The 22814-nt window shown below is 44.1% G+C and overlaps 1 protein-coding gene across 1 annotated transcript; it reads left to right on the top strand.

Annotated features, from left to right (window-relative positions):
* Window positions 1-336: 336 nt before the first annotated feature.
* Window positions 337-20096, top strand: PPP2R1A (protein phosphatase 2 scaffold subunit Aalpha). The gene is made up of 15 exons (XM_034434928.3): window positions 337-943; window positions 4893-4983; window positions 6091-6191; window positions 7012-7244; window positions 7383-7530; window positions 8159-8314; window positions 8551-8665; window positions 9419-9489; window positions 10109-10243; window positions 11042-11215; window positions 11603-11663; window positions 14334-14488; window positions 16190-16332; window positions 16733-16824; window positions 18616-20096. Exons 1-15 carry the CDS (start codon window positions 791-793, stop codon window positions 18630-18632), a joined length of 1845 nt encoding a protein of 614 aa, XP_034290819.1. The 5' UTR covers window positions 337-790; the 3' UTR covers window positions 18633-20096.
* The last annotated feature ends 2718 nt before the right edge of the window (window positions 20097-22814 follow it).

Raw genomic sequence — 22814 nt, 5'->3', positions numbered from 1 at the left:
GAAAAAAGCTTTAATCTGGACTCCTTCAGGAAGGGAGAAATTGAAATCCAGATTTAACACACACGTCTAACTCTGTAATTCCATTAACAATCAATGAGGTTTTAATATGTGCAGCAAGTTCTTGGTTCCGTATGTGTATAATAATAAAATAATCCACAATTATTTTATTTTAGAAGAATGTAACATTAGCAAATGAGGACTGAAAATGTCTTTTGCAGCAAGCCCCGCCCAGCTGAGGTGAGGTCATAGATCTATGACGTACGCTTGCGTCATAAATTATCCTTGACGTCACCGCAACGGGAAGAATAAAGGCAAAGTTGCTTTGGCAACCTAGTCAGACAAACTCGCCCTCCTCTGCTTCTGCTGAAAGAAAAATTGGTTCCGCTCTGGCATTGGTTACTATGAGCTGTCTCTCAAAAACATTGTCTAATCGCCTCTTCGTAATCGGAAGGCTGAGTTAAGATTGCATTCCAGGGGCGGGACTATTCCATAGTCCTTTGTGAGCCGTATGACAGAATGAATAGAGAATAAAGGTCCTATTATGAATCGGGAAAAGGCGGGAATATAGTCCATCTAGCCAATTGAAATGAAAGAGAGGCGGGCATAAACGACCTAATTTCCCAAATCTCTTTGTGGGTGGCGCAGTTCGGAAATATCTGTCCAATGAAGAACAAGAAAGCCAATGACAGATAGACAGCTATGCTAAATTAGAAGATCCGAAACGGGGAACTCGTCTAAAAAGAATCCAATCAGCTTCTCGTATAAAATAGAGTGACAACCCGAGGAACCAATGGCCTCTCATCCGCCCCTGCAAGGCGACAGCGAGAACCCCGCGCAGTCTTCAGAAGAGAAGCCGGGAGCTAAGATGGCGGCCGCCGACGGAGATGACTCCCTTTATCCTATCGCTGTGTTGATCGATGAGCTGCGGAACGAGGACGTTCAGGTACGGCCCGATTCGGCGGTCGTTCAGCTCTTGCTGAGGGAGGAAAAAAAAACAGCCGCGGGGAGAATATTTCAGGCCCGAGAATCCAGCTCCCGGCACGATGACCAATCAGGGACGGTCTTTTATCTGAGAAACCCGGATGGGAGTACTGAGAAACGGAGCCGGATTGGTCGCGAGAGGTCTCATTGGAGAACACCAAGAGGAAGCGGGTGGCTAATGAGAGCGGCCGTCTTATCTGTTTCTCCCCTCCTGCGGCAATGCAAGCAGCCGCGCGATTGGTTGGGCCATCCATTTCTCTGCTGGGGGGGTGGGGGTGGGCGGGGGTGGTGTTGGTGGAAGAAAGGGAGGCAGGTCGTTTTATTCTTTTTTTTTATAAAGCGTACTTGGGGAAGAGAACGGAGGCTTCTGATTGGGTCCTGCTTAGCTCGATTCAAGCTTCCTAGCCAATCGGTGAAGAGCCTTGGGGCAGCCGCTAGGATGGCTTCCTGGTTGTGGCATTTCTTTGCTGGGGGTGTTTTAGCCCCCCCCACCCCACCCCCTTCCCCCTGTTCCCTCTGCATGAAAGGCGGCAAGGGAGGGGCTGTCAACAGAGGATGCCGAGGTGGAGGGTAGCCCTTGATGGCTGAGGAAGGGGTGGAGTCTTCCCTCCCCACCCCTCTGGCTTCCGGGTGGATGCCCTCCAGATGTGTGGCTCTTCTTCTCCCACAATCCTGAGCTTTCTGGGGCGTCTCTGTTTGAGAAAACAGCTGGCCCAGCCATTGTCTCCTGCTCTGGATGTTTCAAATCAGAATAGAATAGAGCTGGAAGGGACCTTGGAGATCTTCTGCATGAGCTGCATTGGCTCCCAGTGGTCTTCCGGGTGCGCTTCAAGGTGTTGGTTATCACCTTCAAAGCGCTCCATGGCATAGGACCTGGGTATCTTCGAGACCGCCTGCTGCTACCGACGACCTCCCATCGACCTGTGCGCTCCCACAGAGAGGGCCTCCTCGGGGTGCCATCAGCCAAACAATGCAGGCTGGTGACCCCCAGGGGGAGGGCCTTCTCTGTGGGGGCACCTACCCTCTGGAACCAGCTGCCCCCAGAGATAAGGAGAATCCAAGACCTCGGTGCCTTCCGCCGTGCCCTTAAAACTTTCTTTTTTCAGCAAGCCGGGCTGGCTTAACACTTTTTTAAAAAAATGTTTTTAATTGTTTTGTCATTGCTTTTAATTATGGGGCCAAATTTACATATATCTTTTTAATTGTATTTTAATGTTTGTAGTTTATGTTTTTATTCGGCTGTACACCGCCCTGAGTCCTCAGGGAGAAGGGCGGTATATAAATTGGAAATAAATAAATAAATAAAACCTTCTAGTCCAGCCCCTCCTCCCACTCAAGCAGGAGAATTTATACCATCTCAGAGAAGGGTGGCTCAGTGGCTACGACGCTGAGCTTGTCGATCAAAAGGTCGGCAGTTCAGCGGTTCGAATCCCTAGTGCTGCATAACGGGGTGAGCTCCCCGTTCCTTGTCCCAGCTTCTGCCAACCTAGCAGGTCGAAAGCACGTAAAAAGAAAATGCAAGTAGAAAAATAGGGACCACCTTTGGTGGGAAGGTGACAGCGTTCCATGCGCCTTTGGCGTTTAGTCATGCCGGCCACATGACCACAGAGACGTCTTCGGACAGCGCTGGCTCTTCGGCTTTGAAACGGAGATGAGCACCCTAGAGTCAGGAACGATTAGCACATATGTGCAAGGGGGAACCTTTACCTTTTACAGACAAGGGACTGTCCAGTCTCTTCTTAAAAACCTCCAGTGATGGAGTGCCCACGATTTCTGAAAGGCAAAATATTCCACTGGTTTAATGGTCGATGGAGATTCTCAGTCATCCAGGTCATGGTTGTCCCCAAAAGTCGTAAATAATAAAGGCAGGATACAAAATAAGTTAAAAAAAAAAAAGCCTTTAGCCACCCAAAGGTGCTTTTTTTTTTTTCTTTTTTCAAGAGGCAACTGGGCTTTTTGGTTTTTCTTTTGAAGATGTTGAAGGAGCTTCTTCCTTTGGGGAAAAAAAAAACACCAGAAAGTCCAGTTGCCTTTGTAAAAAAAACACCTTTGGGACTCTGCTGTGGATGTGCAAGGAAAAAAACAACAACAACTTAGGCTCTCTTGTTGCAGGAGTAGCTTTAGGAACGAGAGTCACTCGGTCTGGTGAGCAGCCAGCCAGCAGGATCCAGCCACCTTTATGTGCTGTAAAATGGTTCTGGTCTGTCTATTGGGTCAGTGTCTCTCAAGCTTGGTGACGGTAAGATGCAAGGACTTCAACTGCTGGGAAACTGAGAACTTGAAGTTCATGCATCTTATTCAGGGATGTCAAACTGGTGGCCCACAGGCCGGATGCATCATGCACAGGCCATGCCCACCCTGGCTCCACAAAGGCAAAAAAACATCGTGATATGTCACATGACGCGATCGAGTTTGGAAACCCGTGCATCCTTGCCCCATGGTTGAGATACACTGCCTTGCAATAAAGTAAGAGCAAATAGGGATCCAGGTGATGGAATTGAATCTTAAGAGGGGTGCAGTCCTTTCTGGAAGCCAGTAAGTCTCATTATGACTTTGAGCAAATGAACCTCCTAAGCAGTGAGGCCTGTGTCCTTCAGAATAGAAATAGAATGGAATAGAAGTCTTTATTGGCCAAGTGTGACTGGACACACAAGGATACATATAATGTATCCTTGGGTAACATATATCACAATGTACATATAAACAGCAAGTAATAGGTCACAGATGATCAGTCAGACTCTCAAAACTGAACTAATGCAGCAGAATGGGATACAACTGTACGCATCTGAACCTTAAACAAGGCATCTCCAATTGAATAATCCATCAACGGTAGGGGAGAAAAAACACCATCTTGTTGTTTGAAGATAGCGCCCCCACCACTATCACCATTTCTTTCCCAGTTTAACAGGCACCCTGTTATTAAGCTGGTTATTAAGACCAGCTGCCTGCAATTACTGCAGGGTTTGAATCTCGCCAAGGCTCAAGGTTGACTCAGCCTTCCATCCTTTCTAAGGTAGGTAAATTGAGGACCCAGTTTGTGGGGGCAATAAGCTGACTTTGTATAAAATATACAAAAGAATGAAGGCTATTGCTGAGTCTTCGGAGAAGGGCGGCATATAAATCAAATTTAAAAAAAAAAAAAAAAGTTTACACTCATATATATGCTTCACTTGGAAAGGAATCCAGTGTCTATTGGAGATGAATGGATGCAATACACCAGGATAGTGCTAAATGGTCATCTAAAGGAGCAGTCTGTAATTTTTAAATAGATAATATATATCTAACCTTAAAGGGTGCTTAATGTATCCCAGGTAAATGCAGAATAAAAGCATTATTATGTATTAGTCACCAGATGTAAACAGCAGTTCTGTAGCTTTTGAGTGAGGAAAAAAAAGGAAAAAGGTGAAGTCTTGCTGAGTGTAGTTATATTCATTATGTCCTATCATTATATCTTAGTAGTATATGATCAGGGTTATTCAGTTGGAGATCCTGACAATTCATACAGTCATAATTTATAGAAAGATTCAGAAAAGTCAACATGCACTAAACATATAGGCAAGGAACGGACATCTATTTATAAAATTGGAATAAAACAGTTCTAGTAGTTTCTACTAAAAATTGTGATTTATGTTAGCCATACATACTATTTTTATCTGTATCTGTGATTATATACTGTAGATGAGAAGAGTAATACAGATTTGTATGTTTGAATAAGTATATGAAATGGGGCACCTGCTGCCATGTGGGTGGATTATGAAGATGAGTCCAAAATTGGAGTGCTTTATTAATGCCATAATAGTTGCAGTTATCTGCAAAGTCAGTGTTCAGCATTCAGAAAAAAGTGGCAGTTTTCTCCTAAGGTTCATCATCTGTGTGAATCTGTTCCTTGCATTTCTCCCTCCCATATGCAGCTTCGTCTGAATAGCATCAAGAAACTCTCTACCATTGCACTGGCCCTGGGCGTCGAGAGGACGCGCAGCGAACTCTTACCTTTTCTCACAGGTAAATGAAAATACACGGCAAGATAGGAAATAGAATGTGGAACTAGCCTAGAGACAGCTTGGGCATATTTCTGTTCCAGTCATTTATTTTTGAGGATTGCAGTGTGCCTGCTCCGTGAGCATATGAAGGTCCTGAAGAGTACTGCAATATCCTTTACGCCATGCTCATTGGGAGTGAAATTTCACTGGGGCTAAATCTTTGCTGATCTGCATTAACTCTGCATTAATTCAAGGAGGTTTCAGTTGTCAAACGATCCTCTTTATGGACAGTTAATCTTCTCACTTCAGTTTTCATTTGTCACCAGAAATTTTAGTAACAAGTAATATCTAAATAAGTTAATCATCTTTATTCATAAACTGAACAAAAAGGAAAAATTTGTAGAAATACAGTGTCCTTGGACCTATACCTGTATCTCACAGTAATCAAGTCTGAAATTGTATGCCAGACTTCCCCTAACATGAAGCATGGCAGACGTTTTGCCCAATAGCTCCATTCCTGACCAGTGATCATGCTGGCCTGGGGTTGATTGACGTTGTAGTTGAACAGATATGGAATCATATCCTGTAAGCAGTGTCACCAAGGTTACTCTTGGAAGTTGTATAGAGTATTCTATGTTCTAAACTATTCAAATTTTGCCCAGTATTGTTTCTTCCCAAGACAGTTTGTGAAATATTGATGAAGTTCTGTTAAATTGGACATGGTTCTGCCATGGTTCATTGGTATTACCTCAAATCTCTCCTTAAATTTAAATCCGTGTTCTCATAGTCATTAAAACTCAGTGCTATTTATTATTTAAAAATAAATACCGTGTTTTCCTGAAAATAAGACCCTGTCTTATATTTTTTTGAACCCTGAAATAAGCTCTTGGCCTTATTGCCATGCGCTCAAGAGCCCGGTTGGGCTTATTATCAGGGGATGTCTTATTTTGGGGGAAACAGGATATCAGTCCAGCTATTCAGAGACTCATTTTGGCTGCCTGTCAGTTCTCCCTGTACATATGGAAGGATAATAAAATAAAACGGAATTGGCACTTTGCATTTTTTGTTCTAAGAATATACAGACTTTGTCTTACTTTTTGTTGGTTTCTCGTTTTTTAACTTCTTGCAGACACTATTTATGATGAGGATGAAGTGTTACTTGCTCTGGCAGAACAGCTGGGAACATTTACAGCTTTGGTCGGGGGGCCGGAATATGTCCACTGCTTGTTGGTAAGTTTCTGTGAAGGGCTCAGGAAGAGTGACTAACACAGAGGGAAAATGAAACCACTTCTGTTCCTTCCAAAAGATGAAATTGGGATACGCATGTTGTTACATGCCCAGAGATGACCAAACTGCTGATAAGTTAGCCTGGGTGGTTTAGGATCCTAGATAATCATCATCTTTTAACGACCCCATAATCCCTTGCGGGGTGGAGTCTGGGCAACTGAACGGAGCTAGCAGTTTAATGGCCGGATGTCTTTCCTGTCGCCAACGTGGAGCTTTGTTCAGCAGATATATTCTCAGCGTGCCCAGAGAGAGAAATAGCTGCCTCTGCCTAGGATCGAACTCACAGCCTCCTGATTGTGAGGCGAGAGCTCCATCTCTAGGTCACCGCACCACTCCTGGTTTAGGGTCCTAGATGGTTTGGTTAACTAGTAAAGAAAATGTTTATCCCCTACCAAATTAATAAACGTGTTAAAATGATATATGGTGATCATTGTTTGATTCCTTATCATAGGTGGATTTAATGGTACATGGGATTTTTTTTTTCCAAATCTTTGAATTGCACCCAGATAGAACACTATGACTGGAATGTCACTTATCCCATTTGAACGCACAAATCCCAATTTTCGATCATACTCCTTGCTCCCTGTGTAGACTTTCTTACCTTCTTCTCTTGTCAAAAAAGAGAGGAATTACTTAAATCCTTATGGGGAACCCAAATGAACAAGGCAGTAATTAAATTATCGGAGAGCTCTTTTTGTTTTTCCTTCTTGGTGGTTCATGCAAGATGCATATGTAATGCGCCATTTCCTCCCTCTTTCTCCAGCCCCCACTCGAAAGCCTTGCTACGGTCGAGGAGACGGTGGTGCGGGACAAGGCCGTGGAGTCCTTGAGGGCAACCTCCAATGAACATTCTCCAGCTGACCTCGAGGCTCACTTTGTGCCCCTGGTGAAGCGCCTGGCGGGGGGTGACTGGTTCACCTCTCGCACCTCTGCTTGTGGCCTCTTCAGCGTCTGTTATCCCCGAGTTTCCAGCTCAGTTAAAGCTGACCTCCGCCAGTAAGTCATGTGACTTGCAGTCGAAATTGGGACCCCGTTGTAAAATTCTGAGTCATCAAAACAGGAGAGATTCTTCCTATCCCAGTATGTTGCAGTTAATAAGTTTCTACCTTCCTTTTTTTTTTTTTTTTTTGGCAGATATTTCCGAAACTTATGTTCGGATGATACTCCAATGGTGAGGCGAGCCGCAGCCTCCAAACTGGGCGAATTTGCTAAGGTCTTGGAACTGGAATATGTCAAAAGCGAGATCATTCCCATGTTTTCGAACCTGGCGTCTGACGAGCAGGTCTGTATGGTCTCGCGTTAGCCTGGGGGTGATAAAGGGAGTAAGTTGAACCCAAGAAGTGGGCTGTCTACCCCTTGTGTTCTTGGTGAGGAAGATCTTCCATAAGAGCCTCAGTGGCGCAGTGGTTAGAGTGCAGTACTGCAGGCTACTTCTGCTGATTGCCGGCTGCCTACAATTTGGCAGTTCGAATCTCACCAGGGTCAGGGTAGACTCAGCCTTCCATCCTTCCGAGGTGGGTGAAATGAGGGCCCAGATTGTTGGGGCCAATAGGCTGACTCTGTAAACCACTTAGAAAGAGGGCTGTAAAAGCACTGTGAAGCTTTTTACTAGGTTCAGGTATATAAGTCTAAATGGTATTGCTAGGGAAGGGAGGAAGGAGGGAAGGAAGGCAGGCAGGCATGGTAACACACTTGTTATAATGCAGTATAGCAAGCTAACTCTGCTTGCAGTCAGGAGTTCAATCCTGACCTGCTCAAGTTTGATTCAGCCTTCTGTCCTTCCGAGGTAGGTAAAATGAGGATCCAGATTGTTGGGGGCAATAGGCTGACTCTGTAAACCGCTTAGAGAGGGCTGTAAAGCACTGTGAAGCGGTATATAAGTCTAAGTGCTATTGCTATGTTACACACAGGACTCTGTGCGCTTGTTGGCTGTGGAGGCCTGTGTTAATATTGCTCAGCTCCTGCTTCAGGAGGACTTGGAGTCCTTGGTGATGCCGACGTTACGACAAGCAGCCGAGGACAAGTCTTGGCGAGTCCGTTACATGGTGGCTGAGAAGTTCACGGAGGTTTGTACAAATAACTTGCATATTTTGAAAATTGTATTTGCTTCATTTTTGAAAGTTAAATGACCATAAATGTTAAAAATGTAGCAGTGCTTTTGTTCTTCTGCCTACCACTGTCAATTCTGTGGACTGAGAGTTTTTGGGGTAGAATTATTTCTGGCAGGGAGGAATGTTTTGCTGTTTGGAGTGTTTGCATGGTCAGTTTTGGGACTTGATTTTTTTTCCCCCTCCTCCTATAGCTCCAGAAAGCTGTTGGGCCAGAAATCACAAAAACTGACTTGGTCCCGGCCTTCCAAAATCTCATGAAAGACTGTGAAGCCGAAGTGCGAGCAGCAGCCTCCAGCAAGGTCAAAGGTGATTTTTAATCAATATCGATACTGTCTTGATATTTACATACAATTTCCCTGTACAGGTAGCCCCCGAATTACAGCCTTTTGCTTAGCCACTATTCAAAGTTACAGCAGCACTGGGAAAAATGGCTTGAAGCCGTTGCAGCATCCCCATAGTTACGTGATCAAAATTTGGGTGCTTTGCAACCAGCTTATATTTTACAAGAGTTGCAGCATCATGTGAGCACCTTTTGCAACCTTCCTAGCTGTCTTTTTTACCAGCAAAGTCAGTGGGGAAAGCCGGATTCACTTTACAACTTTACGATTCACTTATCCACAGCAATTCACTTAACCATGGCAAAAAAGCTCATACAATTGAGCGTGGCTCACTTAACAACTGCCTTTGTTTAGCAGTGGAAATTCTAATCCCAGTTTGGCTTGTAAATCAAGGACTACCCGTATAAAGGGCTTCCTGAAAGGGATGGACTTCTGGGCAAGAAAAGAAGAATTTGAATTATTAAATAAAACTAGTTGTAATTGTTGTAAGCAGCCGCTTGATGTGTAAACATAAGGAAATTGTCTGGATCCAGTTGTAGGAAGACTTAAGTTTTCAGATCAGAGGTCAGGAAGATTTTTTGTGTATAGTTTCGCAGATGAGTATAGTATCTCTTACGGTGGGCTGGAAACGTTTAAGTACTTAGTTGATAATTAGGAAAAAAAATATTACCTGGGTGAAATCTGCACTGAAATTCTTATTTCTCCATCTTTCTTTCCCAAGAATTCTGTGAGAATTTGTCTCCCGATTGCCGTGAAAACATCATCATGACTCAGATTTTGCCCTGTATCAAGGTACGTACCAGGAACCCACCTTCTCTAGTAACCTTTGAGCAGTTCTTATAAGCATCAGCTCAGAGTTTTAGTTGGCTCAGTCAGAGGCATGCTTGCAGAAGGCTGAAGAAGGCATGGAAGAGTTGTCCTTAAAGAGGACAAGGACAAGGAAAGCCGTTGCTTGCATCTGCCTCTAAGACAGTGTTTCTCAACCTTTGTAGCTTGAAGATGGGTGGTCTTCAACTCCCAGAATCCCCCAGCCAGCGCTGCTGGCTGGGGGATTCTGGGAGTTGAAGTCCACCCATCTTCAAGCTACAAAGGTTGAGAAACACTGCTCTAAGACGTTGATGTTCACAAGGTGACCAAATTGTAGAGGGAATCCGACTGACTTCCTCTATGAGTGTGTGTTGTAGATGTGAGTGCCTGATTGTAGAAGTTTAGAATACATTGTCTTATTGAACTGTAGTTCAATATTCCATTGGTGTGAATACATTGGCTTATGGAACTGTAGTTCAATATTCCAGCTGTTTATTACAATCAACCAATAAAATGGCAGCAGTGGTGTGTATAAAGGCAGTGAGACTGGAGGCATTGCATAAATAATTTGTGGTGTCCTAAAATATGTCCTTTTATCATCTAGGAACTAGTATCAGATGCCAATCAGCACGTGAAATCAGCTTTGGCATCCGTGATCATGGGATTGTCTCCTATTCTGGGCAAGGACAACACAATTGAGCATCTTTTGCCTCTCTTCCTGGCTCAGCTCAAAGATGAGGTGAGTATTCCGCCCCTCCTCTTTTTGAGGTCACTTAAGAGTCCTTGTGGCTAACTCTTGCAGGTGAACATTAGTTTTATCTGCTCAGATGGCTTCACTGCACTGAAATTAGTGAGTAAGGATAATTAAAGAAAATCTATTGGTTAGTGCCGTGTTTCTCAACTTTGGCCACTTAAAAGTGTGCGGACTTCAACCCCCAGAACTCTGCGAGTTGAAATCCACAGATTTGAAAAGTTGCCACGGTTGAAAAACACTTGAGTTAGTAATAAGGCCAGTGATGGCATTCAGCCAGTTTTATCTAGTTTGGGCGAACTGGTAGCGGCAGCTGTGGGAGGCTCCGCCCACCTGCCCAGACATCATCACGTCCCGTTTTCGACGCTCTGTGCTGAAGGTCCTGCGAATGCGCAGATGATATGCGCAAGCATGCTCCCATTTACAAACCAGTAACGAAGGTAAGTGAATACCACCACTGAGTAAGGCATGTATAATCACCATTAGTTAAACGAATTTAGATAATCTATAGAAACACTTCCTAGTCCTAGGATGAATAGTTTTCTGAATAGTATCAACTGCACTTGTTGTACAGGATTTTTTTTTTTCAAAACCTCACAAGTAGTTACATTAGTATTGCCATCTTTTAGCTAATCAGAAAGTTGAAAATTTAACTTTGATTCTTTTTTTCATCTTACCTGAGTTCTTACCTGAACCTCCCCTTAAACTAGCATGACAGGAAGCATTTTAGAAATGACAGTTGAGGCAGGAGCTCTTTTCCCATTCTCATCTGCTGTTTTTCTGCAGTGCCCTGAAGTCCGGCTCAACATAATCTCCAACCTGGACTGTGTGAATGAAGTGATTGGCATCCGGCAGTTGTCTCAGTCTCTGCTGCCAGCAATTGTGGAGTTGGCAGAGGATGCCAAGTGGCGTGTGCGGTTAGCTATTATTGAGTACATGCCCCTGTTAGCTGGACAGCTGGTGAGTGTGGGTTTTGTTTTGTTTTGTTCTGACCTTTTGAAAATAACTGTAAACATTTGAGCTTTTTAGTCAGCAACCTGGACATTATTAAATCAGTTAGAACGTGAATAGCCACAGGTGCTTGTAGAGTTCCTGCTTTTCTGTGATTAATTCTGCTAGGGCTGTTTTGTCAAAACCTCCCCAAATTGGATGACTATCTGCTGAGTTGCCCTGCAGTGTCTACTAATTGAACAAAGTCTGTTTCTCCAGATTTCTGTTTTTGTTCTGTTGGTTTGGGTTTTTTGTTGTTGTTTAAACAATGAAAATTCTATAATCTTATTTGTAACCTCGCAATTCGTAAATCCTTGCTGATTCATTTGCTGTCACTTTAATGTTCCCTGTCTTCAGGGTGTGGAATTCTTTGATGAGAAGCTCAACTCCCTTTGCATGGCCTGGCTAGTGGATCATGGTAAGACTCAGATCCTGATAACTGATATTGGTTAGTTTCTCCTTTACCAGTCATCTCCTGTAACATTTGGTCACAATTGTGCACATCGCTTCTAAGTTGCCCAGTACATGTCAGGGAAGGTACAGTACCAAATCTGAAGACGGCTGTATTTTTACAAGTAGTTTTTCACTTACGACCAGTTGTAGACACCCAAAAGGCACTTACAACCTGGTTCCAAAGTTTTGATGGTCGCCTGCATCCCCAAGTTGCAGGGGAAGGATACTGTAAAATCTTCATTCCCTCCCCAATCCAGGGGATGGATACTGTAAAATCTCCACACACACACACCAAAAAAATCCAGGGAAAGGTTACTGCAAAATCCCCATTTCCTCCCGATCAGCTGAGACTTGGGAGGTTGAGAATAGATGAGTAGATGTGTGTGGGGCCAGCCAGAGGTGGTATTTACTGGTTCTCCAAGCTACTCAAAATTTCCGCTACCAGTTCTCCAGAACTGGTCAGAACCTGCTGAAACCCACCTCTGGAATAGAAGCACACTTTCTTTCACCTCAGCTGCTGAAGATTTATTTGATTAATTGATTTTTATTTTGGAATAAAACAAATCTAATATTCCTTCCTTCCCCTATTTTCTCAACAACAACAACCCTGTGAAGTGTATTGGACTGAGAGAGGGTGACTGTCCCAAAGTCATCCAGCTGGCTTTCATGCCTAAGGCAGGACTAAAACTCACAGTCTCCTGGTTTGCAAGCTGGTGCCTTAAATCACCAGACCAAATTTTCATCCCAATTACCTGTAGAAGAAAGAGGCTTTAGCTCAAGGGGAGAATATAAGTTAAAGTAGTTACTTGGCTTTTGGCCCACATTTTTAAAATTCAGTGCTTTCCCCCAAATAGTAGTCTAGAGCACTGAAAGCATATTTCAGAATTAATGGAATCCATTGTGTCAGCAATTTTCTCCAGCTGAGAAAATGAATCACTAAAGGCTTTTAGCACTAAAGTAAAAGAGGTTGAGTCACATTTCGGTATTTAATGGGATAATCTTTTCTAGCAATTAAATTCAGATTTAATGCAAGTACATTAGGGGGGAAAAAACATTACAACACTAGCTTTTCTTCATCTGGTTTTTTTTCCTGTTTCAAACAGATTATTCAGCATGCGGCATTCATATAATTTTCAGTTATTTTTATTATATTTTGTATCATTTTGAGCATGTTAATGATAACCGTGAATTTGTGCTTTTTGGTCTCATTCTCACCTAATAAAATGTGCTACCAGCAGTGAGTTCAAGCTCTGACTAGTAATTATATAACATGGTTAAAAGCTCATTTTCCACCTAGAAATTCACTGTCAGTTTCAGTTATTTCTGGGATAGGGTACAGAGTAGCTACAGCATTAAATGAGGATATAAATTGCCGGTGGAAGCCAACTGTAGCAAAGCTCTCACAATTATATTTCAGGTTCATCTACCATCGGTTCCAGTTGGATAGGAAAGAGGTAATGCAGACTGTAAAAGAATACAGTTGGCTCAATTAGAAATGCTGCCTGTGGCATAAAATAGAACTGGTTTCCCATGCTGTGTTCCAAGAAAATGTATAGATAGGACTCAACCAAAGAATAGTAATTTGGCCAGTGTCAAATGTACAATAGAAGCACAGTCAGTCACACACTCTCTAATAAAGGAGAATATTTATAGCTCAGTGTTGAAATGAAGAGTCCCTGATGCTCTCTGAGCTCTGTTTTCTTGCAGATGTTTCATTACCCTAACTAGGGAGTAGAGTAGAGTGGAATAGAATAGAGTAGAACATGGAATGAAGAATAGAACAGGTCAGGACAGAACCTTGGAGGTCTTTTAATCCAGCCCCCTGGTCAAGCAGGAGAACCTATACCATTTCAGACAACCGACTGTCTTAAGTTTCTTCTTAAAAGCCTCCAGTGATGAAACATCCACAACTTCTGAAGGCAAGCTGTTCCACTGGTTAATTGTCCTCGCTGTTAGAATTAAGATTCTCCTTAATTCCAGGTTGCTTCTCTCTTTGGTTAGTTTCCAACCATTGTTTTTTGTCCTGCCTTCCGGGGTTTTGGAAAATAATTTGACTCCCTCTTCTTTGTGGCAGCCTCTCAAATACTGGAAGACTGCTATCATGTCCCCCATAGTCCTCCTTTTTTCTAGATTAGCAAGACCCAAATCCTGCAGCCGTTCTTCATACTGTTTACTCTCCCGGCCATTGATAATCTTAGTTGCTCTTCTCTGAACTTTTGCCCCCCTCTGACTACCACCAATGATGTTACCTAATTAGGGTAATGAAACGTCTGCAAGAAAACAAATAAGCCCAGAGAGCATCAAGGACCCCTCACACTCTCTCTCTAATGAAAAAGTTTTTCTGCAGCCCCAAAGTGTTTGCATTTTAGAGACAGGATTGTTTTTTTAAACAAAATCTTCAAGTTATTTTTTTCTCATAATCTTTTGACACTCTCCCATATCTCTGAATATCTCTTTGTGCTGCAGAGTTCACCTATTGAAACAGAAAATCATGTCATTGCTGCAGGTATATCTCAAATCAAGTCTTAGGTTTTTACAGCAAGAACTTGGCTTCCTTAGTCTTCTGTGTATTTCTATTCTAGAATATGTGTTCTAGCTTTAATCTGTCCTGTGTCTTATTACGTCCCTCATGCAGTTTATGCCATCCGAGAAGCAGCCACCAGCAACCTTAAGAAGCTTGTGGAGAAGTTTGGCAAGGACTGGGCCCATGCCACAATCATTCCCAAGGTGCTGGCCATGTCCAATGACCCCAACTATCTTCACCGCATGACTACGCTGTTCTGCATCAATGTGAGTTGGGGAAGGGAGTTGGGAGCGCAAAAAAAAAAGTGGGACCAATTGAGGGAATGTGGAAAGAGGTGTGTGCACTGGTTGTGAAGAATCAGTGTATGAACTATGATAAGTTAAGAATTGTCATTTGTTGTGGCCCATCAGTGGCCTGTAGCTAGTAACTGATTCCGACAGCGAGGAGGCTGGTGTGCTGTGCCAGCAGCCTGTGCAGCTGGCACTCGAGTCGGACAATGAGGAGGCTGGCACCACATCATGCCAGAGGCAGGGATTCAGCCAGGGCCTCCAGAAGCTGCCATAAGTGAAGAGGAAGAAAAGGAGGAGCCTCTTCTCGATGCACGGGCGTGCAGAGCTGCCAAAAGGCAGGAGTGGCTCCTCACGAGGAGGTCTCCTCGAGAGTAAGGCTTGGGGCTAATTGGCCACTCCCTTAGCCTATTTAAGGAAGGATGACGACTGAGGCAATTTGCAGGGAACAACTTATTTCACTCTCCTTCGCGTCTTGATCTTAGTTCTCTGCAAATTGCTTCTGGGCTTTCTGCCAACCATAGTAAGATTACGATTATTTATTCTTTGGATTCTTGTAGGCTGTTAAGAAAGTTAATTAATAGCCTTTGTTTGAAAAAAAGACTGATTTAATTTAGTAAACTAAGGTTTGTACAGACTTTGTGTGTGCTGCGTTCTTTGGGGTCCGTAGTTGGGGCAGAACATTATTCTGGGGTTTTCTGATTGGAGAGAACAGTTGGCCTTGTTAGGGAATTGAATCAAAGAGCTGCACAACGAGGTCAGCATAAGCCTAGCTCCAAAACAGCAAACTTCCTAAATAATAAGAGCTCATCAGATCCAAGTTGCACAGGGCCCTTGATCTATCTTTTTTTTATTGCAAAAGTTTTACAATTACATTTTCACCCCTTTCCCCCCCCTCAACCCACCCCAGCCTTCCCAACCTCCCTAGCCCTCCCTAACCCTCCCCTCCCCCCGGACTTCCACACAGTATACTCATATCAAGTAAAAAAAAAAAACCCTTAGTATAAAACTTATATAAAACTTGAACCCCTCCCTCACCCTTATAATTTTCTTTTTTATCTTCATTACATTAACATATTTCTATCTTAATATATCATTTTCAAATGAAAGCTATTTGAGACTTCCTAGTTTGGTATTTGTTCTGAACATAATCTATCCACTTTTTCCATTCCCATTCATAAGTCTCTTGTAAACAGTCTTTTAGATATGCTGAAATCTTCGCCATCTCTGCAAAACTGGCCATCTTCAAAGTCCATTCCTCGATAGTGGGCAAAGCTTCATTTTTCCAGTATTTACCTATCAATAATCTTGCTGCTGTTATCATATACAATATCAACTTTGTTTCACCCAATGTAAAACCCTTAACTATACCCAATAAAAACAGTTGTGGAGAAAATTGAATTTTTTTCTTTAAAACATTCTGCATAACCCACCAAATTTTTATCCAAAAAGCCTTAACTTTCCTACAAGTCCACCAAACATGATAATATGTAGCATCTAAACAGTCACATCTCCAACATTTTGGCTGAACATTAGGGTACATACACGACAATTTTTTGGGGTCTAAGTGCCATCTATAAAACATTTTGTAGAAATTTTCCCTCAGATTTTGCGACTGTAAATTTTACATTCTGAACCCAAATTTTTTTTGATCTATCTTCATCGCTCTTCCTTTGCTAGGTGCTGTCAGAGGTCTGTGGGCAGGAAATCACCACCAAGCACATGCTTCCCACGGTATTGCGGATGGCCGGCGATGCAGTAGCAAATGTTCGCTTCAATGTAGCCAAGTCACTTCAAAAAATTGGACCAATCTTGGATAATAGGTATGGGGAACAATAACTGTTGTTGATGCCATCTGGGTTTGGGGCTTATCTTGATCATTGGGGTGGGAGGAAATGAAGAGAGAGAAGCCGTGGTGGCACAGTGGTTAGAATACAGCATGGCAGGCTAAACTCTGCCCACAGCCAGGGTTCGATCCTGACCGGCTCAAGGTTGTCTCAGCCTTCCATCCTTCCATGGTGGGTGAAATGAGGACCCAGATTGTTGGGGGCAATAGGCTGACTCTGTAAACTGTTTAGAGAGGGCTGTAAAGTACTGTGAAGCAGTATATAAGTTCTGTTGCTATAATGGAAATACTGAGACTTTGGAGAACCTTGGATACAGGCTTTGTCTTCTGCCTACGTCTTCCCCCTCATTCCTTGCCTGTCTTTTTTTTTCCTCCAGCACCCTTCAGAATGAAGTGAAGCCAGTGCTAGAGAAACTCACCCAGGACCCTGATGTGGATGTCAAATACTTCGCCCAGGAGGCGCTGACTGGTGAGTGTGCTCTTCCGTGGTGAACTCAAGCCTACTTCCTTCCCTTCCCTTCCCTTCCCTTCCCTTCCCTTCCCTTCCCTTCCCTTCCCTTCCCTTCCCTTCCCTTCCCTTCCATTCCATTCCCTTCCATTCCCTGACTCCTTTCCCTTCCCTGACTCCTTTCCCTTCCCTTCCCTTCCCTTCCATTCCATTCCCTGACTCCTTTCCCTTCCCTGACTCCTTTCCCTTCCCTTCATTTCCCTTCCCTTCCCTTCCCTACCCTTCTCTTCCCTTCACTGACTTCCTTTCATTTCCTCCCCTTCTCTGACTTCCTTCCCTTCTCTTCCTTGACTCCCTTCCCATCTTTCCTTTCCCTTCTTTTCCTTGACTAACTTTCCTTTCCTTTCCGTTTCCAAGGTGACTTCAAGCTCACTTGGCCTTCAGCCTGATCTTTGAATGCACCTGGTCCTTTGTTTTCCCTGCTGTTAGTTGTTTCCAGCAGGCAGCTTCCAGGAGAAGTTTTTTGATCAGGTCTTTTGTAACCACTTTAGAGAGGGAAATCTATTAGGTGCTTGTGATTTTGGGCCTAAGCTAGAGCAATGTTAATTTTATCTGTAAGGATTACCATATTTTTCGGACTATAAGATGCACTTTTTTGTCTCCCAAAAGGGGGCGAAAATGTCTGTGCGGCTTATAGACCGAATATTGCCGAAAACCCGCCCACCAGCCATTTTTTGGCCTCCTCACGCCCTGTTTCAGGCTTTTTTTTTTTTTTTTTTGGCCCGTTTTGGGAGCTTTTTCAGCCCGTTTTTTCAGAAAAAATGGGCCAAAAAGCCTCACAAACGACCCCAAAAAAGCCAAAAAAAAATGGACCAAAAAAAGCCCCAAAAATGGGAGAAAAAAGCATCGAAAATGGGCCAAAAAAAAGCCCCAGAAACAGGCCCCAAAAAAGGGAGGCCAAAAACTTCTTTTTGTTTTGTTTTCCTCTTCTAAATTTTGGTGCACCTTAGTCCAAAAACTATGGTACTTCCCAAAGTTACCTCAAAGTCAGCATCAGGTTTCCCTTTGCAGCCAACCAAATATTTGTGGAAAGAGCAGAAGCAGAAGCTGAGGCCTGGGCAAGAGTTTAATAGATGTGAACATCTTCTCAAAAGTTCAATCCCCTGATATTTCAGGGTTGGCTTCTTCGGATTCTTGGAGCAGCATGCTTCCTGAAGACCGGGACTGGGAGGTGGGGGGGTGGGAGACACTGTGTACACAGTTACTCAGGATCCAGGAATTGAGGGCAAGTTATATGTTTGAGATGATGTGGAAGTTGTATGTAGCAGAAGGCCCCACTTGCACCCTGCAGGGACCAACCAGTGAGCACCTAAACAGCTGGAGTCTGTACAGTGGGAGACTCTGGGCTTGGAACTCCCCTTTTCAAATTCATTCTAGCATTTGTGAGTAACAGTAGAGTGGTGCAGTGGCCTAGAGGTGGAGCTCTCGCCTCTCAAATCAGGAGGCTGTGAGTTCGATCCTAGATAGAGGCAGATATTTCTCTTTCTGGGCACACTGAGAATATATCTGCTCAACAAACCTCCGCATTGGCGACAGTAAGGGCCATTAAAACACTCTGCTAGCTCCATTCAGTTGCCCAGACTCCACTCCGCAAGGAATTATGGGGTCGTTAAATGACGATGATGATGATTTGCGAGCAACAGTGTACAATGGGCACCGCACAACTGAATTTATCGCCGTTAATGAAATTGTTTATTAGCTTTCATAAACTATGAACATTTAATATACTCTTTTCCTCTCTCTCCCATACAGTGTTGGCGTTAGTTTGAATCCGGGACCTAGCTCTGCTGTCTCTCCAACTTGGATGCTGCTGGGCCAACCATTTTTTCTCCCTTTTCCCTGCATGTGTATGACCAGCCCACCCATCTCCTATTGGATGTACATGATGGAATTAGGCCATGGCTGACTATTGTCCTCTCGGGAGCCCCACCTCCCTCTTCTTCTCCTTCTCCTCCTCCTCTTAGCTCTGTGTTTTCAGAACCTTCTTGGGCAGCTGTGATATTTTCTCCCCTTCTCATAAATAGTCAGGTTCAACTTACAGTTTTGTTCCCACCATCCGGGGGCCGGAGATGACATCCTCTTCCCTCCCTCTCCCCCCCCTCCCCCCCCCCCCCCAGTTCTGTGAAACTTGCAAGAGAGACAGAGCAGGGGAAGGGAGGCAGAATCTATTCATTGAGGCCTCCTGTCACTTCTTGGCCACAGTTTGCATGGGAATGCCACCGCCATGCAGCGTGTAACTCTGCATGACGCCCCCCCAGTTGAGCTTTCTCCCAATCCACGCTCGGCCTGGTCGGTCCCTTACCTTTTTCATCCCGATGATTAAAGCCGCCACCTTTTTCCCTCCTACTTGGCGTTGGAAGTATCAGTCAAACGGAAACGTTTTCCTTCACTCAAAATCAAACCCAGCAGCGTCGTTGCCTCGGTTTTTATTCCAGAGAAGGTAGAAGGGTAGTTGTTAAATCCTTGATTTAAATCTCTCGGTTTATCAGGCTTCGTAATACGGTGTTTCCCAGTTCCTCTGCATGCTTCTCTCCTGTGCCCTTTCTGTTCACGATACATTTCCTTTCCCTGGCCTTTGCTGGAAGGAGGTAGCTATTTGGCGCATGGGGATGTGTCTGTGTGTATGTGTGTGAGTGTGAAAGACAGACAGACAGAAAGAGAGAAAGCTGTGAAGCCGTTGACATGGGCTGAAAAGTTGAAAACCCAAGTCGCTTTGGCTCTGGGATGCTACCTCCAGGCTAAATTTAGCCCCATATTCCCACGGAACTTCCAAACGGGAACCGTTCCCAAATTCTGGTGGTGCAAAACGAAAAGCTGCTCTTTGATGAAAGAGACATCCATTGGTGGGAGAAGAGGGGACATTTGGGTGGTTTTCTCCCAGCAGTTCTTGGATGATCCCATGGGCTCTTGATCGGTGGGAGTTCTGATTTCTTTTACTGTAGAAGTTCCTCCTCCCTTCCAGCTTTGCCTTAGTGATGTCCCAAGCTTTCCTTCTTCGGTACCTTTTGAGTTCCTTGCTGGTTGTCTCTCTAACATTGGCACTGGACATGCGAAAGAAGTCTGTATTCTAACCACTCATCCTCTAACACACAGACACAGACACACGGTCTCTCTCGCTCCCATTAGCGGAACGTCATTTTAAAAACGTCAGAATTTTTGTGCGTGTGTATGTACACTTGTTTTATTTTTTTTTCTCCTCTCTCCGATTAATAAAATGCTCAATCGTTACTTAACAAGGCTGGGTAAGACTGGAGCTGGGTCAGTGAATCTCTTTAAATGAGGGCGCGGCGGAAAACCAGTAGCCATCCAGACATTCCTGGTCGCTCGAGTCTTTCTTCAGTTCTAGCCGAGAGAGCCAGGAGCAAAATAATGGAGTGTATACAGGTAGTCATCGACTTACGACTGTAATCGGGCCTCCCAGAGCGGTGGTCATGAAGTGAACCCATTGTTTGCTATAGGGTGGTTTTTCTGTGGATTCATAACTCTGGGAATTGGTCATAAAGTATCTTTTGGAGATCCATTGTCGCTTCAAACGGACGCTGAGCAAAAACTGAGAACTACGTGTAATTCAGCCGTGTTTCGAGGACTATCACTCCCCCTATTTATCTTAGAAAGTGATAGTTGACCGAGACCAAGGAATTGCGTCACATTGTGCAAGGTTTCCTTCCATTAAATTATGACCTACAAGGTTTCCCACTGGAAAATAAGCCCTAGCATGATTTTTCAGGATGCTCGTATAAGTCCTACCCCCAAAATTAGCCCCAGTTAAGATTGTCAGCACACGGAGGCATTTAGTACTGTATTTCCCCCCCAAAATAAGACCTAACCGGAAAATAAGCCATAATGCGTCTTTTGGAGCAAAAATTAATATAAAACCCGGTCTTATTTTGGGGAATACATGGTATTATTCGGGTTACAGTTGTTCTGTGTGTAAGAAAGACAGTGGATTGCTCTTCTCTCTTAAACAGATCACTTGAGTGCTTATACAGCATTGGATTTCCTCGTTCGGGGTTTTGTTTTGTTTTTGCCTGCATAAGCACAACACTTTTTGCTTTGTTATGTTCCCACAAAAGATACCTTGTGTAGTTTTTTTCCAGCTCCTGTTTGGTACTGTTCCTCAATCTCTGGCTCCTATTTCAAATGTTAAAATTTCCAAAAAAAATGTATTATTCTGGAGAATTTTTAATACTGCATTTGGTCCAGCTTTGACCTCTCATCAAGGCTAATTTCCATGTTTTCTTGGAGCAAGGTTCCTTGACCTTGGCCATTTTCAGACGTACCAGTAGAAGAGGATATTTGTAGTTTAGGATTGAACAGTAAGGGCCCTTGATATTCCCCGAGTTTGGTTGTTTTGCTTGTAGACATTTCACTACCGTACTAGACAGCATCATCAGTGCCACCACATCTGCAAGAAAGCAACCAAGCTCAGCACCGTGGACCCTGCAGACTTGTGTGGACCTCAATTCTGAAGTCTACACATAGGAAAGTGACTGAAAAACCCTGCCTTGGAGAGTAGCCTGGCTGCTTGGGAGCTGGATCAGGTCCTTCAGCTCATGGAAAGATTTCAGTCACATCTTTTATGCCTCCAGTGCCTACATTCGTTTATTTATTCTGCCCGCTTTTTCCATTCCAGTCATGCTTTGGCAAGGCAAACAAAACAAACAAAAAAACCCACCTGCATTGTTTCATTCGTTCCATCGTTTGCCATAATGAAAGGATGTAGTCGGGTTTATCAGATTCTGTTGTTACAATTAAACAGTGTGCTAACATCTAGGCTGGTGAGAAGGGAAAGAAAGCAGGATTGACTCGTGAAGAAAATGGCATAGAACCGTGATGGCGAACCTATGGCACGTGTGCCCAAAGTGGCACGGGAAGCCATGTCGCCCAGCATGTGCGGCCTTGCCTGTTTGCCTTCGGGTTTCTGGCACGCATGCGCACGTGAGAATCGGCTATCCTTTGCACATGCAGCAGTGCCAAAACCCGGTGTGCGCATGCGTGCCGGCCAGCTGATTGTCAGGTGTGCATGCACGCCAAAAACTGGAAGTTCGCCTTTTCTGGAGCGCGATTCATTTGCCCGCGCAGCAGTGTTGAAAACCGACCTGCGCGTGCATGCCGGCCAGCTGATTGTCAGGTGCGCATGCACACTAGAACTCGGAAGTTCGGCTTTTCCAGAGCGTGGTCCTGCGTGCACGATGTTTTTGAGCGAAGGTTTGCCATCACTGGCATAGAATCAGGGCCGGATTTTCCTATAGGCTAACTAGGCTTCAGCCTAGGGCCTCAAGATCAAGAGGGGCCTACATTCAAATTGTTAGCAAAATTAAAATTACACTTTCACTATAGGTGAAAGGGCCTTATAAGTGGAATAGCCTAGGGCCTCTTTTCATCTAAATCCGGCCCTGCATAGAATTTCTTTTTAATGGATGGGGCTTCCCAGTGAAAGTTAGTGTGCCATCCTTAACATGCTCTTGAATCCAACCAGTCCTGGTGCTTTATGTAATGGATCTTCCAGCATTTTGCCCGGAATTGATTTGTACTTGTGGTTTGCTCAGAATCTTATTTGTGTTCCTTTGATGACGAACGTGGAGAACAAAGTGGTGAAATCCAAATTTTTTTTACTACCGGTTCCGCGGGCGTGGCAGGGGCAGGATACTGCAAAATCCCCATTCCCTCCCCACTCCTGGGGGAAGGATATTGCAAAATCTCCATTCCCACCCAACTCTGGGGCCAGCCAGAGGTGGTATTTGCCAGTTCTCCGAACTACTCAAAATCTCTGCTACCGGTTCTCCAGAACCTGTCAGAACCTGCTGGATTCCACCCTTGGAACAAAGGTTTAAGGATCAACAGCCAGAAACCTGAGGATATTTTTAATTCAAGAAACGACATATTAAACAGGTCCCCACCACCCATTCCACGTTGTTTTGTTTCGTTTTGTTTTTCTAGATGGGAAGGCA

The sequence above is a fragment of the Pantherophis guttatus genome, chromosome 10, assembly GCF_059756535.1.
Source record: "Pantherophis guttatus breed Tessera chromosome 10, ASM5975653v1, whole genome shotgun sequence".
Lineage (NCBI taxonomy): Eukaryota > Metazoa > Chordata > Lepidosauria > Squamata > Colubridae > Pantherophis > Pantherophis guttatus.
This window is presented reverse-complemented; position numbering and strand designations above follow the sequence as displayed.

Excerpts from the sequence above, each read along its gene's own strand:
- PPP2R1A (XM_034434928.3), top strand. The coding sequence starts at position 791 with ATGGCCTCTCATCCGCCCCTGCAAGGCGACAGCGAGAACCCCGCGCAG. Across the intron at positions 944-4,892 it reads TGCGGAACGAGGACGTTCAG|CTTCGTCTGAATAGCATCAA; the intron begins GTACGGCCCGAT and ends TCCCATATGCAG. Across the intron at positions 8,666-9,418 it reads AGCCTCCAGCAAGGTCAAAG|AATTCTGTGAGAATTTGTCT; the intron begins GTGATTTTTAAT and ends TTCTTTCCCAAG.